General features: G+C 39.2%; 1 protein-coding gene across 1 annotated transcript; it reads right to left on the minus strand.

Moving 5' to 3' along the window:
* Nucleotides 1-46: 46 nt before the first annotated feature.
* LOC127118680 (uncharacterized) lies at nt 47-2,131 on the minus strand. The gene has a single exon (XM_051048930.1). The coding sequence runs from the start codon at nt 1,726-1,728 to the stop codon at nt 448-450; it is 1,281 nt and encodes a 426-aa protein (XP_050904887.1). The 5' UTR covers nt 1,729-2,131; the 3' UTR covers nt 47-447.
* Between the last annotated feature and the right edge of the window lie 17,171 nt (nt 2,132-19,302).

The raw sequence follows: 19,302 nt of genomic DNA on the forward strand, positions 1-19,302 counted from the left end.
TTTATATTAATTTAAATTTCATTGGACAGAAACTGAGTAGCTCAATTTACACATTTCAAAATAGAGTTAGAAATAATACATAAATCCAAAAATTAAAAGAAAGAAAAAACAAGTAGAGATAGAGTTGAATTCCTTGGCCTTAATTGTTTTGCACTAATTAAGGCCAACCAGATCCACTCCCATCTCTCTAACTCTCTCAAGCCTTTAAACTTGGGAATCTTTGTCTCCATAATCACATCAATCTCTCCCAAAAGACAAATCCAATTCAACACTATCCCTCAATGGTGCAATGTTGAAAACAATAGTACTTGCATGAGCTAGCACAATGTTCATTGTAAAAATGCATGAACTTTTTTGATATGTTATTATGATTATTTGGTACAGTTTGTTGAGAATCTCATGCAATAATAAATTAATCACTTCTGCCAAAAGCAATCAATTAACTAATTAACCCCACCACTGATGAACTGCTACTCCTTCATCTCTCAACTTTCCATACAAAGCCAAACATTCCCAATAAGCCCTTCTACCTCTAGTCCCTTGTTTCAAATTCAAACCATGTGGCTTGCACTCCAAGAAAAGTTCATCCACCAACATGATAGCCTTACTCCTCATCATCTCCTCCACAACTTCCGCTTCGGCTTTCATCACCACGTACTCGTCAGCTTTTACGTTCTTCGTCAACCAATCTGACATCTCAATTTGAGCCGCGGTTGAACCCTCCGTGACGGTCTCTATCTTATACATCTCAAAATTCTTGTTCCTTGTTGGATAATTCTTTGAAAACCAATGTGTTCCACTACCTCCGTCTTTCTGTGGCAACCCTACGTCGATGAAAACTCGACGAGGGTAGTTTTCAAGGGTGTCACCCATTAAATCGGGTAAAAACTTTGTACGCTTCAAATACACCCTTGATTTCCCTGAGGCAGCACGCGGAGGCTCGAGGAGAACATCTTCGAGTTTCTGAAGTGCTGCTTTCTTTGCCTCGGCTGCATAGCCGAATAACTTTCTATGCACACCAGCTTTCAAATTTGTTTTGCTAACTTGTGACGTTGGCACCTTCTTCATTGCCATTACTACTTTCTCGAACTTTCTCATGTATGCTACCTTGTAGTTTGAGGGTTTGTGAAACGCGGCGGCATTTAGAATCACCACTGCTGCAATGCCATTTGTTTTTAGAGCTCTATCAATGAACTTTGAGGAAGCGGAGAAGTCCGACGTGAAGATGAAATCAACGGTGTTATCGAGAATCGATTTTTGTTTCTCCACATCCTTCAACGGAATGTAATCCATTTTGTATTGATCTTTGAGACTCAGAAACTGATGAAACCCTTGTTCTTCATCTCCAAGAAAAACGGACTTCTGTTGTTTCGAGTTCTTCACAAGGCCTTCGTTCGATAGGTCGCTGAAGAGGAGTGATAAAAGCTGTTCCATGTTGATGGGATGATTAAGTACACTAAGTTTTTGTTGTGGAAGAATCTTCACGTTTGAGGTTGATTTATCAGGAATAGTAGGGTTTCTTGAAACCAATGATGAACTTATCAATGGCAATGAAGCCACAAACAATGCCAAAATAACCAAACGGTAAAAAATCTTCCATATTCCTGAAGTAGGGAACTTAACCACAAGATAATAGGATTTTGGGTTGAAAGAAAATGCACTAGCATTTTTGCTTTTGTTGTAAAAAGAACCATTTGATCCAAAGGAATAACCAGCTAGATCACCCATGGTGTTGTACTATTAGAAAGTAATAAGGCAGAAGAAGAATGTATAAAAAAAGTCAAAAGAGAAATGATGAAAATGTTAAGGTAATTAATTATAAAAGAGTAAAAGACAGAAGAGGGGGTGCGGATAGAAATTAGGGCAAATTTTTAGCGAGAGCAAAACCTAGCTGCTGTGTGATTACCACCAACAAGACCAACTCTTTTGTTTTTGAATGCTAACAAAAGTGATAATAACTCTTTCATACGTTGCATCTCCATTAATTAATCTCTTATGATAATGATGGTGTTTGAGGGTTGATTAATTGTATATTTTATTTAGGTACTCGTCTCTCTCATTCACCTTCATCGATCAAGAATGCAAGGAAAATGTGAGAGGGGGAGACACTTTTTTTGAGAGGCTTTGTTGATGTAAATAATAATGATTAATAAGAATAATCAAAGGTTACAATTGTTTGGTTTTAGTATGTGAATTAGGAGAACAACGCGGGTTTGTTTTAGGGTAATTATATGGTAGAGATTGTTTGTGAAAAATGGTTGGTGACACGAAAATTGTGTTATGCCATTCACTATGATTTGCTACTTTGTTTTTTTACTAATGTTTTGTGTTATGCTGTTTTTTTTAGATTTGTTAAATTGATAACTCTAAATTAATGCATGTTGAGGGTGGAATTTATCCTATTATGGGATTGTATAGGATGGCATTTGGTTTTGGTATTCAAAGATAATGATGTGCTATTAATGGAAAACTAATGATCATATTAATAGTTATACAGGTTGCATGTGTCTATCATGTGCTATGAAATATCGAGCATGAATATTGAAATTAGCCTTGAGTTTAATTTTTATACTTGTTGAACCAAAAGTGTTTGGTTGTTGGATGAGTGAAGTATAGCATTTTTGTAAAATTAATAATAAACGAAGTTGTTAGTAATTAATCATTTATCCACTCGAAAGAACTATTCAAGTATTTGGTAAGTCAAAATTCTAGGCTAATCAGTTAATTAACAAGAATATAAGAGTTTCATTACCCTACCCCACCCTTAGTCCTAAGTGGAAATCAATAAATAATATTAAGAATATATATTAGATAGATTATATACTTAATTAGGGCCTAATAAAAACCGCAAACCAATTCAAATCAAAATCGAAATCGCAAAAAATTATATTTGTTTTGGATATGTTTGAGTCATTTTTAATAAAATCGCGCGGTTTGGTTTGGTTTGCGGTTTGTATTTTACAAACCGAACTAAATCAAACCAAACTGCATTGTGTTACAACCAAAACTTCATTTATCTCACCATCAACCAAAAACTCAAACTTATTATGCATTAACCTTACAATTACGAACGATTTTCTCTTACTTACACTTAGGGCTTTAGTTTCAACCTTCTCAAACATCTCCTAGTAGTATTACACATTCTTCTCATCTTCTTTGCCATGTATGTCTCGCCTATTCTACTCTAATCTCTCGTCTCTTATGTTCTTTCTTTTTCATCTTCTCATTTTTATGTTACTATTTTCTCTTCTAATTAAGTTTTTATCGCACATTTCTTCTCTAATTTCACATCTCTTTTGTTCTTTCTTTTTCATCTTTTCTAATCTCTCATCTCCTCTATTTTTTGATATTGTTTTATGTTGCTATTTTTTTCCATGTTTGCCTAAACTTATTTTTGTATATTGAATGAGAAGTTTTGTCTAAATATGATGAGCTTTGTTGTTATTTGGTAATGTATGAATAACTAAACACAAAGTTATGTTGTTCTCTATAGGTGTATGTATGACTCAATAAAAACCTTGTAAAAAACCAAACCAACCAAAGCCGCATTGGTTTGGTTTGGTTCCGTTTTATTTCTAAAATTCGATCAAACCAAACTGAACCACATGTTTTTTCTCTTGCAGTTTAGATGATTTTTAGCGTCCAAACCGCACCGCGAACACCCTTACACTCAACGGGTGAAACTTTAATAGTGAAAAGATGCAACTTTGCTCCATAAAAACTTTACAAAATTATCTCTAGGTCAAAAATTTGGAACCCTTATGTTTTGCTAATAGTTTAGCTTAAATACTAAAATTTTCTATTATGCTATCAAGCCACACTTACAAGCTATTGGGTCGCGATCAACCACTTATGCAGACATGATAAACATGTTAAACATTGAATCACATTGTGATTAGTATTTGTTGTAACATCCTAAACCCCAATAATAATTTATAAAACATTGCAAAATATATTAAGATGAAATAAGGGTGTCACATTGACAAAATATTAAACTTTCATTCCAAAGGTGGAATTTAAATTCAAAACATGGTATGGTAATTCAGTTTAAAGACAAATCTAAGACATAGCAAAACATTTCCAACCCGGTGTTACAATATCAAAGCAAAATCCAAAATAATACTAATAAGTGATAAAGGTACGACGACAACATAAAACAGAAATAAAGCAAACTGTAGAAGCCAACTACGCCATCCTCCATAAAACAACAACTATCACTTCTCAGTCTCAACCTGAGAATTATCTGCATAAAGGTACATATGTAGAACATGGAAACAAGAAGGGATGAGAATATGTTCCATAAATCAAACGGTGTAAAAAAAAGGATAATATACTCATCAGTTATAAGCAATACAATTATACAATCGACAAAATTAAATATGCAATGCTTATTTCCTTTACTTCCATGCATGTGGTACCAATCACTAGATATCAGAGGTATGTTACCGAGTGATCCTAAACACTAGACCGAAGTCCTAAACATTTGACTGAAGTCTTAAACTAACTTCGATATACATGATGCGTGATGCCACAAACAAATAAAATTCTCCATCCAAACCTCATACGCCAATTATGAAAATTGTCTGTTAAGGCTAACATTGGTTCTTGTGAACCTAAACATATTAACACTTTCAGTTAAGGCTAAATCATTGGTTTGCCTTGAACCTAAACCATCAATATTCAACATTGCCTACTCATAAGGTGGCTATAAATTAAATTAATCATAAACATTAGAACTCTTTTCTCAATAATTATCACTTAAAGACTATAAAATAATTCGAGGAATCGAAATCTCTATGAAAAATAGAGTCAAACAACAAAATCGATCAAAACAGGGCTGACGGTCGACTCTGAAGGAGAATTGCGGTCCAAAACGCAGCGGAAATTAAAATTTTCTTCTTAGAGATCCTTACGAATGGTCATGATCAGTGATAGAATATTTACCTCTTGTGACGATTGAAACTTTTGGTGCAGATCTCTTGTGACGATCAAAACCTTTGATGCAGATCCACGGAGCGATCACGAACGTTGAACGATGACAACGTCTCTACTCAGTCCACACGAACGGATTCCTTCAATCTCAGTGCTAGCTGGTACGAATGAAGGCTTTGAGTGAGAGAGAGAGAGAGAGAAAACGAAAATAATGCAACCGCCACCAATGCTTCTGCACAAGGGTTCTATTTATAGAACCACTTGTGTGGGCTTCAAGCTAAAAAGCCCACTTAAGTGTATTTTGGCCCATATCTTATAATATGCCCAAAATCACTTAAGCCCATGGTACCTTACCATATTTCGTATTCTACTCAAGTACACCGTACCTTAGATGTTCTATAATTCACTTAAGGGCACCGTACCTCACGGTATTCCTTAGTTACTCTATCTCTCATCAATCCGTCCTTTGTGTGTGACCCTGTAGGTTTTCGTGACGTTGGCAATTATATTAAATCACGCATTTAACATAATAAACAGTGAGTGGTATCTAGCAACACATCACTGCTACCCAAGACACGAAAATGTCATGTGATCTGACAAAACCTTCTGTGATAATACTTATGTGTATAATTACCCTTTTGCCCTTATGTCTATATTGAACACAAGGCATAGACCGTGTCATCCTTGTCCAGTTCAATATTGGGCCCATAGACATTTATCCTGTTATGCAGGATGGACAAATTCCATCTAGGTCACTCATGTCCCTCACCATGCTTCGTGGAGTACCCATTAATTGTCTTTATGGTTATCCAGTTACGGACAACGTTGGATCAGCAATAAAGCACTCGACTCTACATCTTGGGTCCATAGTGGTTTCAGGTCGAAGAGTGGTATACACCATTATCACCATGAGAATAACTTATGACACTTTGCATAACTTTCTATATAGTATTCTCATAGCGGGTCAATCCGGTATAAATATTACTCCTAATATTCATACCTATGTTTAAGACTTGATAACTCTTTATCCATGATCCATGAGATGTGATCATCAGTCTACAAACATAATAGTCTTAATGCTTTAATGTTATCCCACTTCACACTAAAGCTCGACTACAGATACTTTAAGAATAGTGTCCTTATGTTTAATGTGTTCTCATGATTAAGTCACACTTAATACATTAAACGGACTATCTATTCCAGGGACTTTATTAATCAACCATAATAAAGAAAATGCCTTTTATTATTAATAAATAATTCGATACAAGTACCAAAAAGTATTGGCCTCTAGGGCTTACACCAACAATCTCCCACTAGCACTAGAGCCAATCAGGCATACCCCGTATGCCCATTGATCTAGTATGGCCATCATGCTTCTGCTGCGCAAGAGACTTTGTCAGTGGGTCAGCTATATTGTCAAGTGTAGGTACTTTACATATTTTCACATCTCCTCTATCTGTTATCTCTCGAATGAGATGATAACGCCTAAGTATGTGTTTGGATCGTCGGTGAGATCTAGGCTCCTTAGCTTGTGCGATAGCACCATTGTTATCATAATATAGACCAATGGGATCCACAATGCTAGGGACTATGCCAAGTTCACTAATGAACTTTTTGATCCAAACACCTCCCTTTTCTGCATTTGAGGCAGCAATATACTCGGCCTCGGTTGTAGAATCAGCAACTGTATCTTGCTTTGAACTTTTCAAGCTCACAGCGCCACCATTTCAGCAAAACACATAACCATTGGAATCATTCATATTAAAGCGTCTTAGCACCTTGTCTATGTACTCTGACTTAGGCCAAGCATTTTATGATCTATCTCTATAGATTCTGATTCCTAATATATAGGTTGCTTCACCTAGGTCCTTCGTAGAAAATCATTTCCCCAACCAAGACTTTACTTGTCGCAGGGTAGGGACATCATTTCCAATGAGTAATATGTCATCTACATATAATACCAGGAATACGATCATGCTCCCACTAACCTTCTTGTAGACACAAGGCTCATCTTCGTTCTTGATGAATCCATATTGTTTTACTGTTTCATCAAAACGAAGATCCCATGAGTAGGTCACAGGCTCATCTTGATCCATGAGTAATACATCACCTTGATCCATATATCTCAGGTAGGTGACGTATCCTGCCTGACCTATGCTGGTCTTGTTCTACTTGAGCAGGTTGCTCTTACACAACTACTTGTGTTTCCTGCTCCAATTCCTCCATAGGTGTGTCGATGCTTTGTGATTCTTGAATTTCTTCAAGCTCTACTTTCCTCCCGCTGGTTCCTTTGGAAATAAAATCCTTTTCTAGGAAAACTCCAGTTCGAGCGACAAACACTTTGCCCTTAGAAGGATTGTAGAAGTAATACCCTCTTGTTTCTTTAGGATGCCCCACAAATAAGCATTTGTCAGATTTGGGCTCAAGCTTAGTTGAAATTTGTCGTTTCACATAAACCTCGCAACCCCAAATCTTTATGTAAGACATTTGGGGTTTCTTACCACTCCATATCTCATATGGTGTCTTGTCAACCTTTTTGGATGGAACATGGTTAAGTGTGTAAGCCGTTGTCAATAGTGCATGTCCCCAAAAGGAGTTTGGAAGATCGGCGTGACTCATCATGGATCGGACCATGTCTAACAGGGTTCGATTTCTTCTCTCAGATACACCATTCCATTAGGGTGTTCCAGGAGGAGTAAGCTGGGATAGGATCCCACATTCTTTCAGATGGTCATCAAACTCTAGGCTTAAATACTCACCACCTCGATCTGATCGAAGAGTTTTAATATTCTTACCTAGTTGGTTTTAACTCGTTAGGTTTCACCCTTTTAGTATTAATGTTATTAATAGGCATTTCGAGATCAAGGACATATAGTCCATTGCTCATTTGTGCAGTAGCATAGAATATATCATTCAAATAAATTGAGCAACAATTGTTCTTTATTATAAATGAAAAACCAAACTTGTCCAAACAAGAAATGGAAATAATATTCCTACTAATTGCAGGTACATAGTAACAGTTCTCTAACTGAATTATAAAACCACTAGGTAAAGTCAATACATAAGATCCTACGGCTAAAGTAGCAACCTTTGCTCCATTGCCAACTTGTAGGTCAACTTCACCTTTTGCCAAATCTCTACTCCTTTTCAGCCCCTGCACATTTGTACAAATGTGAGAACCGCATCCAGTATCTAATACCCATGATGCAGAAGTAGATAAATTTATTTAATAACAAAAATACCTGAAGTTGAACTCTCTACTCCATTCTTCGTATCTTCCAGGTACTTTGGGCAGTTTCTCTTCCAGTGTCCGGTCTTACCGCAATGGAAGCAGGTGCCTGCCTTTGCTATGCCTCCACTAGGCTTCAAAGCAGCAACAATGAGTCTGGGTTTGATAACTTCCTTGCCTTTCCCTTTATCACCCTGCTTGGTGGGCCTTTTGTTCTGTCTCTTTCCATTTCCGATCATCAGAATGGACTTCCCTTTTGACTTCAGATTCTGCTCGACAGTTCTTAACATGGCGAGCAGTTCAGGAAGAGATTTGTCCATATCAATCATATTGAAATTTAGGACAAATTGACTGAAACTATCTGGCAACGATTGCAAGATCAAATCAGTCGCAAGTTCCTTTTCGAGGGGAAAACCCAATCTCTCAAGGTTTTCCACATACCCAATCATCTTGAGTACATGGGGACCTATAGGGGCTCCCTCAGCTAACTTGCTTTGAAAAAGGGCTTTTGAAACTTCAAACCTCTCATGCCTTGCTTGCTCTTGATAGAGCATCTTCAAGTGTTCGATCATATCGAACGCTGACATGTTCTCATATTGCTTTTGCAATTCTGAGTTCATGGTAGCCAGCATGAGACAAGCAGTTTCATTGGCATCATCGACATGCTTCTTATAAGCATCTCTTTCTGCCTTAGGTGCAGAACTAGGAGGTTCCTCTTCAAGAACAGGTGTCTCCAAGACATACAGCTTTTTATCATGTTTGAGGACAATCCTCAGGTTTCGGTGCCAATCCAGAAAATTTGTCCCAGACAAATTTTCCTTGTCAAGGATTGATCGCAAGATGTTTTTAGAGGACTTTGCTGTCATGGTTATCTACATAAGGATTAAGAAAATATAAGTATCATTGACATATTTAATTAGGCCTTTAATCAAATATGCTCCCACTATTTTACTCAAAACAAATGACCATCATCATTTGATTCGGAAAATCCCGTTGGAAGATTTTCTAGTGGGTCGAGATCCATATTTCACTTCGTTCTAAGTCCGCGTAGGCGGATTACACAAAACTAGGTTATTTAGGTAGGAACTCCTTCCAGTTGTATCTCATACAACTCTCGAAAATTTCAGTTGGGTGAATAACTCCTTATTCCAATCCATCATATGGATTATTCCCAACTCTTGCTTCTAAACATATATAATAAAATTATAATTAAGTTTGACTCATCGTTTTAGCAGTTGGATATTACAATTATCCCATCGCACCTTAACTAATACAAAACATGCACCTCGCGTAGGCGAAACCTACATTATTCGATACCAGTTTTGATGAGTGCTAAAACTTGGAAAGCAAACATATATAATATTATTATAATTTGTTTAGTTAAGTTTTACCCATTGTCTTAGCAGTTGGATATTACAATTATCTCATCGCACCTTACTAATATAGAACATGCACCTCGCGTAGGCGAAACCTACATTATCCGATACTAGTCTTGATGAGTGATAAGACTTGGAAAGCATAAACTTAATATTTTAGTTTGAGAGAATTGCAATTGTTCTGATCTCACCAGCTTAATTATCATATAAATCGTCTCTCACATGCATCAACATATATTCACATGCATCAACATACATACACATGCATCAACATACATAACGAAACAGTTATGGCCCCTAGCGCAATTGTTCTCCCAAGCCAATGAGAGAACCTAAGTTAACCTAATAACGATATAAGCTTCTCCAAACAAGATCTTCAAGGTTGTCCTCCTTTGATATTGAATTCTTCTCTAAGCTTCTCCAAGCAAGATCTTCAAGGTTGTCCTCCTTTGATATTGAATTCCTCTCTATCTTCATAACATTGTCTTCTTTTCGTTCTTCATTACATTACAGAAGAAACTCGTTTTACATACGAGGGATTGAGATGAGAAAAGAAGTTACATTAAGAGATTAAAAGGAGAGGCACGACACGCAGGTCGTATTTAAAACCCAAAACAAAATAAAGGACAACTAAGGCCATAACTGATCACCACAAGGCAATAATAACAAACACATTATTATTATTATTAATTTTTAATTCCTTTAATTAATTAAAACCAATTAAATTTCGGCGACCGATCACACTACGCAGAGTTAGCCGGGGGTTCCGCTGCCCGGTCAGCGGACGGTGGTTCCGCTGACCGATCAGCGGACGGGGTCAAGGGGGCAGCGCCCCTTGCGGGGTTAGAGGGGTAGCGCCCCTGTCCAAAAAATTTAATGAACAATTCATTTGAAATGGACATTGTTTTGCATCAACACAACTCTTGCGTAATCACAAAACTGAAAACCCTAAGAATTCTGACCCCGTGAGTGTGACGACCGTCACAGGCATGTTACGACCGTCACATGCATGTTACGACCGTCACAGGCATGTTACGACCGTCACGCGGCCAGAAACAGAAATGCCTAGAATTTTGGATCTGTGAGTGTGACAACCGTCACAAGGCATGTGACGACCGTCACGTCCAACTTGTTACGATCGTCACAAGCTCGTGACGAACGTTACGCGGTCAAAATAACAAAACTTTGAAACAGTCAACAGACGTGTTCTAAAAGCCCTAAATTCACAACTCTTTGACGGCACAACCCTTGTGCCGTCACCAACCCTAATGCGCCAATTTCAGACCGTCAAACACACCTCGATCGTTGATTCAGTATGATTGATCAACAGGTCATTGCTTCACCATACTAATGTCGGATTCCGAAGCAAATGACCATTGATCGCTCAAAGGAAAACAACCATTTAGTGTTTGAATGAACGAAACAGAAACAGTATATCACATATACCGTACTTTGCATTAGGATTACTTATATCATATATGAGTTGATCGGTCTCAATTGCGTAACCTATGGACGATCGATGTATCGCTGCTTCACCATACTAATGTCGGTTCCGAAGCATAGTCAACATCAATCATCCAACTCGTACACTCATGATGCCAAATTTAATTACTCGTTTAATTAATTGATTCTTTCTGTCTTTTAATCATATTAATACAGAAATTAAATAGCTATCCGATTCATGGTTTCGTAAGTGGCTCTGATACCACTGAAGGAGAATTGCGGTCCAAAACGCAGCGGAAATTAAATTTTTCTCCTTAGAGATCCTTACGAATGGTCATGATCAGTGATAGAATATTTACCTCTTGTGACGATTGAAACCTTTGGTGCAGATCTCTTGTGACGATCAAAACCTTTGATGCTGATCCACGGAGCGATCACGAACGTTGAACGATGACAACGTCTCTACTCAGTCCACACGAACGGATTCCTTCAATCTCAGTGCTAGCTGGTACGAATGAAGGCTTTGAGTGTGTGTGTGTGTGTGTGTGAGAGAGAGAGAGAGAGAGAGAGAGAGAGAGAGAGAGAGAGAGAGAGAGAGAGAGAGAGAGAGAGAGAGAGAGAGAAAACGAAAATAATGCAACCGCCACCAATGCTTCTGCACAAGGGTTCTATTTATAGAACCACTTGTGTGGGCTTCAAGCTAAAAAGCCCACTTAAGTGTATTTTGGCCCATATCTTATAATATGCCCAAAATCACTTAAGCCCATGGTACCTTACCATATTTCGTATTCTACTCAAGTACACCGTACCTTAGATGTTCTATAATTCACTTAAGGGCACCGTACCTCACGGTATTCCTTAGTTACTCTATCTCTCATCAATCCGTCCTTTGTGTGTGACCCTGTAGGTTTTCGTGACGTTGGCAATTATATTAAATCACGCATTTAACATAATAAACAGTGAGTGGTATCTAGCAACACATCACTGCTACCCAAGACACGAAAATGTCATGTGATCTGACAAAACCTTCTGTGATAATACTTATGTGTATAATTACCCTTTTGCCCTTATGTCTATATTGAACACAAGGCATAGACCGTGTCATCCTTGTCCAGTTCAATATTGGGCCCATAGCCCATGGTACCTTACTATCATACGGTGAACTGACTTTGGTGTGTTTTTGCTTTGGAAAGCAAATGTCGCGGATAGCAAGAATCGCCACCGACTTTTCTTTTATCCAATAAGGAAAGGTGGAAAAGAACAGGAAAGACCTTAATTAGATTTTGGGTTCGGGAGGTACATTATACAAAGGGAAGGTGTTAGCACCCTTTGTATCCATGGTTATCCATGGGCTCTTAATTGCTGGATCACTTATGTTTGTCTGAAAAAAAGTGTTTGTGAATTGCTTAAAAAATGTTTTGAAAAGAGAATTTAACTTTGTAATGATTCTTGTATGAATGTATACAAAGTGGTTATCTCGTTTAGATTTGAAAGTTACTTAGAAAAATATAACTCGGTAATGATTCTAGTATGAATGTATACCAAGTGGTGATTTTCTCAAGATGTTTTGAAAGGTGTGGGGTGTGAAAAATGTTTTAGGTTGTGAGCCAGCAATTAAGGGTTATACCTACCCAAGGCCTTTATGGGCATTTCCTATCCTTATGAGGGTAAAACTGTCCTTACTATTAAGAAGTAAGTAGTTTTATCCTTTGGATATAAAAGGGTCATCGTAGGGTCATCGATTGGTCATTAAAGGCAACATTTGTAAGGATACCTTAGCATTCGAAGGGACGATCATCATTTAACCGTAGGCTACAACGAAGGGTCATCGAGGGGCAAAATCATATATTCGCAGGCAACATCCGAGGGACTATGATTTATTTTATAGGGACATGATGATTTAACCGAAGGGTCTTTGCTAAGTGTATCCCCATATTCGCGGGACATGACCATAATGCCGTAATATCGTAAGGCAACAAAGAGAGGTCCAAGATCACATATTCAACAGTAATATTTTACGATCGATTAGGTAGTTGTAATAAATTAGGTAATTAGGTCCATATTAACTAAGTAATTAGGATGAATCTCCACATTAAAATCAATTAAATAAATAGGATGAATCTCTACATTAAAATCAATTAAATAAATAGGATGAATCTCCACAAGGGTATCCCACAAATAAAGTGGGATACCTAGCAAGCTACCCTCTTCGGGAGTATGTGAGTCCTTACAATATTCAGCAAACAGGTCAGAATACCAAATGGGGGTGCAATCGAGGATTACACCGCAAAAGAAACACAGCAGTAGGAATATCAGGCAAAATAACGCATGATTAAAATAGAACAGATCAGATAAGCATAGAACAGAACAACCAAAATCTTAGCGACTGTCACGTTCGCCTCTGCCTCGCCTAGCGAAGGCTTAGAGAGTGCTCGCTACATGCTCGCTTAGCGATGTGCTAGCGAGCGGCTGCGGGTTTTGAATTCCAGAACAGTACGATCTCAGCATGCTGCACGCCCTATGGCATTCAATTACAGAAATAACATGGTCAAACATTCAGGATATTCAGGCACATTTAAACTCACACGCAAACTCTAATTACATATCCATAAATTCAATCATGATGCATTATGTGTTCAGAGATTACAGATTGGAAGCATAAAACAGCAGTGATGCGCAAACCTGTTTGCAATCGAATTGCAACGTTGAATTGGCAGGTCACTTTTGGTATCGGATTGAGTTGGGCGGAGGTAACCTTTTGGGCAGATGAGTTGCCTTCAGGGTTTCCTTCAGGGGATGAGTTGCCTTCAGGGTTTCCTTCAGGGTTGCTCTGAATCCTCTTGGTTAGCCTCCAAGTTTTGACTGCTAGGGTTCCGGTTCGTCTCCTTCTGTTCTCCCCCTTTCTGACTGAAATGTTGGTATTTATAATGGTTTATTGTGACCTAATGGGCTCAGAATGAAGCCCAGAATTTTCTGGTATTCGCAAGCTTCACTAGGCGAGTATTGTAGCGAAGGGTTCGCTAGGCGAAGGATTTGCTCGCCTAGCGAGCATGCCAGTTTGGGCCATTTTCTGGATTTGGCCATCTGCGAGCTGGGTTTTGGTTCCTTTAAGGTCAATGCCTTGGAAAATAAGTTGGGGTGCCTAAAAAATGTCTTGCAAAATTAACGGGCGAATTTTGGGGTATGACAGCTGCCCCTGTTCAATATTCTTGGACCGAAAGAGTTAGAATGGTGTGTACGCCATTCGTGGTATGGAGGTGGAAGATTATTGAACACTAGAATGCCCCAAAAATTTGCACTTGTTAATTAAAAGTTTGTCTTGATGAAGATGGGCTTAACGATGCCATCCAGGAAGTTAGTCTTGATGAAGAGGGGCTTCAGAGTGCGTCGTACATTAGATGATATCTGAAGACATGGGTGTCATACCGGGTCATACGCTAGACCATATAGTGAGTCATCCATTAGGCTGTCGACTTCGCCGAGGAGTCAGAGTGTGTTATACGTTGCTGGGGATAAGAGATCAGAATGGATCATACGCTAGACCGTATCTGAATAGCAAAGTGAGTTGTTCATTAGGCGGATGACTTCGCCGGGGATGCAAGATCAGAATGGATCGTACGCTAGATCATATCTGAGTTGCAGAATGAGTCGTACGTTAGGCTGTATCTGAAGAAGAAAGTAGTCGTACGCTAGACTACACCCCGGAATGTACCGTACGCTAGGCAGTATCTGAGGATTTGAAGGTCCAAATGGGTCGTACGCTAGACCGTATTGGAGTTGCAGAATGAGCCGTACGTTAGGCTGTATCTGAAGAAGAAAGTAGTCGTACGCTAGACTACACCCCGGAATGTACCGTACGCTAGGCAGTATCTGAGGATTTGAAGGTCCAAATGGGTCGTACGCTAGACCGTATTGGAGTTGCAGAATGAGCCGTATGTTAGGCTGTATCTGAAGAAGAAAGTAGTCGTACGCTAGACTACACCCCGGAATGTACCGTACGCTAGGCAGTATCTGAGGATTTGAGGGTCCAAATGGGTCGTACGCTAGACCGTATTGGAGTAGTTGAAGGTCAGAATGGATCGTACGTTAGATCGTATCTGAGTTGAAGGAGTCATATATTGAGCTGAGTCAGAATGAACCGTACGCTAGGCTATATCTGATAGTATTTATATATGTTGTATTTGCAATGAATATCTGGGATGGGCTTAAAGATGCCACCATTAGGGGGATATCCGAGTGTTTGTAGAATGAATGTTCATATGGATTATATCTGAGAGATGTAGTTGAATCCTGAATGTAATTGATAAAGATGTCCGTCTGAATGGACCTTTGTTTTGACTGTATCAGGAGGATAATTAACCTGAAAAACAAAGTTAGTCTCATGCCATGTCATGATGCATGAGATATTTTATGTTTATGAAAATAAATGCGAACAATGTATGCATGCGGATGCTGTGAAATGATGTAATGAATGAATTATGCGTCTGAAAAGTTTTTTTCTGGCGACCCCCCTGGGGAAAATAAATCCCCATCTTCTGGTTGGAGATACTTGTATTGATGACCCCTTCTCATCTAGGGATACTTGATTTCTGTCTGATGGTAGAAATATTTAACAGAAGCCTGGCTGGGGGTGGAAGAGATGACCAATTTGTCTAGTAATGCCAATTGCTTATGGGGAGTAACTGGCTTTGCTGGGGAATAGAATTAGCAACGGATTCATTGGAAAGCATGGTTAGACCTTCTCCTCGATCCTGAAGTCTCATAGTAATTGCTATTTCTATTTTATGCATGCATTTTTGGTACACATCGATCATATTCAAATGCACATATCAATTCAAATTAAATCAATGGACGTTTATGCAAACAAAACAGAAAAAGTAAAATAAAAGCATCTTTTTGGAAATAAAATTATATTGATTTTGAAAGAGGGCCTATAAACAGGCAATTTGTGTACATGGAGACAGAAATCCTAGTAAGAGGAAATTGTCGAGAACATAAAGAAAAGCTATGAAGGAAAAGCCCTGTTGATTTTAATTCTACTACTGTCATTATGTCTTCAAGCGTCTCATCTCCTGCTGTCGGATAGAATTGATTGGCTTGTTCAGTCCCTTGAACTTGGATGAAGCTGTCTGAGAACGGGACATAGTCATACACTTTTAATCCCTAATTTTTTCCTGGACCGCCTTTTCAGGTTTTCAGTCCACTAGGATACCCTTTTTTGCCCAAGCCGCCTTTTCAGGTTTTCGACTTTCCGGGTGTACATTTTTATGTGTTTATCCCTAATTTTTGCCCGAACCCTTTTGGTTCGCCGGGATGCCCTTACTTTTGCCTAGGTACGTCGACCTAGCGGGTCTCTTTTATGCGTAGTATTTTTTGACTATGTCTGCATTCCCGGGATGTGGGAAGTCTTCGCCATCCATCGTAGCAAGTATCATGGCTCCACCAGAGAATACCTTCTTAACTACAAATGGCCCTTCGTATGTGGGAGTCCATTTGCCCCTGGGATCACTTTGTGGCAAAATGATGCGCTTGATCACCAAGTTGCCGATTTGATACACCTGTCTCTTGACCTTTTTGTTGAATCCCTGGGTCATGCGCTTCTGATATACCTGCCCATGGAAAATAGCCGCAAGTCTCTTTTCATCAATCAAATTTATCTGATCGAGTCGATTCTGAATCCATTCATCCTCGTCTAAACCTGCCTCTTTCATGATTTTTAGAGAGGGAATCTGAACTTCCACAGGTAAGACGGCTTCCATTCCGTAGACTAAAGAGAAAGGAGTTGCCCCTGTCGAAGTTCGTACTGAAGTGCGATAACCATGAAGAGCAAATGGTAACATTTCATGCCAGTCTCTGTACGTCACTGTCATCTTTTGTATAATCTTCTTAATATTCTTATTAGCAGCCTCCACGGCGCCGTTCATCTTTGGCCGGTACGGAGAAGAGTTATGGTGTTTTATTTTAAACTGCATGCAGAGTTCAGTCATCAGCTTGTTGTTCAAATTAGTGCCATTATCAGTGATAACTCTTTCGGGGATGCCATATCGACAAATGAGATTACTCTTGATGAATCGTGCCACCACATTCTTGGTGACAGAAGCAAATGAGGCTGCCTCTACCCACTTTGTAAAGTAATCAATAGCAACAAGGATGAAACGATGTCCATTAGAAGCCGTAGGTTTGATCTCTCCGATCATATCAATGCCCCACATTGCAAAGGGCCAAGGGGCTGTCAACACGTTCAATGGAGCAGGAGGCACATGTACTTTATTCGCATAGATCTGGCACTTGTGACAAGTTCTGGAGTGATGGTGGCAATCAGCTTCCATGGTAGACCAATAATACCCTGATCTCAGAATCTTCTTGGCCATTGTATGCCCACTAGAATGAGTCCCAAAAATACCGTCATGCATGTCTCCCATAATCTTTTCTGCTTCCTTTTTATCCACACAGCGAAGCAAAGTCGAGTCATGATTACGTTTGTATAATACTCCATTACTCAAAAGGAATTTAGCGGAAAACTTCCTCAGAAATTTTCTGTCATTGATGGACGCCCCTTCAGGATATTCCTGAGCTTCTAAATATCTTTTTACTTCGTGGAACCAAGGTTTCTCTTCTACTTCAGCAGCGTTAAGTTCATAACAATATGCTGGTTCATCTAGTCGTTCAATGGTGATCCTGGGAGCTTCATTGTCCCATCTGACTCTGAACATAGATGACATGGTGGCCAAGGCGTCTGCCAACTGATTCTCTTCTCGTGGGATATGTTCGAATGTAATCTTTTCAAAGTATGGGATTAATGTCAACACCCGCTCTCGATAAGGGATGAGATTCGGATGTTTAGTGTCCCATTCTCCTTTGATCTGACTGATTACTAATGCTGAGTCTCCGTACACACTCAAAAACTTGATTCTCAGGTCTATAGCAGCTCTGAGTCCCAAAATACATGCTTCATACTCGGCCATATTGTTGGTACAATCGAAACATAGTCTAGCAGTGAAAGGCGTATGGCCACCCTTGGGAGAAATAATTACAACACCAACACCATTACCCAATGCATTAGAAGATCCATCAAAAACCATAGTCCATCGGGATCCCGGTTCGGGTCCTTCATCCGGTCCAGGTTCTTCATAATCAGTAACAAGCATGACATCCTCATCTGGGAACTCAAAATTCATAGATTGGTAATCATCCACTACTTGATGAGCCAAATGATCGGCCAACACGCTTCCTTTGATTGCTTTCTGGGTAGTATACTGGATATCATACTCTGTTAAAATCATCTGCCATCTCGCTATTCTTCCGGAGAGGGCAGGTTTCTCAAATATGTATTTGATGGGATCCATCTTAGAAATCAACAAAGTGGTATGATTCAACATATACTGTCTTAGTCGGCGAGCAGCCCAGGCCAAAGCACAGCAAGTTCTCTCGAGCAGTGAGTATCTTGTTTCACAGTCGGTAAACTTTTTGCTAAGGTAGTATATGGCATGCTCTTTTCGACCAGACTCGTCATGTTGCCCCAACACACACCCCATTGAATTTTCTAACACGGTCAAATACATGATTAGAGGTCTTCCTTCAACTGGTGGCATCAGGATCGGAGGTTCCTGGAGATACTTCTTGATTTTGTCAAAAGCTTCTTGACATTCATCATTCCATATAATCTCTTGATTCTTCCTCAGTAGTTTGAAGATGGGTTTGCAGGTAGCAGTTAAATGGGAGATAAACCGGGCGATGTAATTCAAACGTCCCAAGAAACCTCTGACTTCCTTATCTGTACGGGGCACTGGCATTTCTTGGATAGCTCTCACCTTAGCCGGGTCAACCTCAATTCCTTTACCACTGACAATAAATCCCAAGAGTTTACCGGATCTTACTCCAAAGGTGCATTTGTTCGGGTTCAATCTCAGCTTGTATTTCTTCAACCTCTCAAACAATTTGTACAAATGATCGAGATGTTCTTCTTCAGTATGAGATCTGGCTATCATGTCATCCATATATACTTCTATTTCATGATGAATCATATCATGGAACAAAACCACCATAGCACGCTGGTACGTTGCCCCGACGTTCTTTAAACCGAATGGCATTACTTTGTAACAGAAAGTGCCCCATTGCGTCACAAACGTAGTTTTCTCCATGTCTTCAGGTGCCATCTTAATCTGGTTATAACCCGAGAATCCATCCATGGAGGAGAATACTTTGTGTTGAGCGGTGTTGTCTACCAGAACATCAATGTGCGGGAGTGGAAAGTCATCTTTGGGACTCGCTTTATTCAAATCTCTGTAATCTACGCACATTCGCACCTTACCATCCTTCTTC

The sequence above is a fragment of the Lathyrus oleraceus genome, chromosome 2, assembly GCF_024323335.1.
Source record: "Lathyrus oleraceus cultivar Zhongwan6 chromosome 2, CAAS_Psat_ZW6_1.0, whole genome shotgun sequence".
Classification (NCBI taxonomy): domain Eukaryota; kingdom Viridiplantae; phylum Streptophyta; class Magnoliopsida; order Fabales; family Fabaceae; genus Lathyrus; species Lathyrus oleraceus.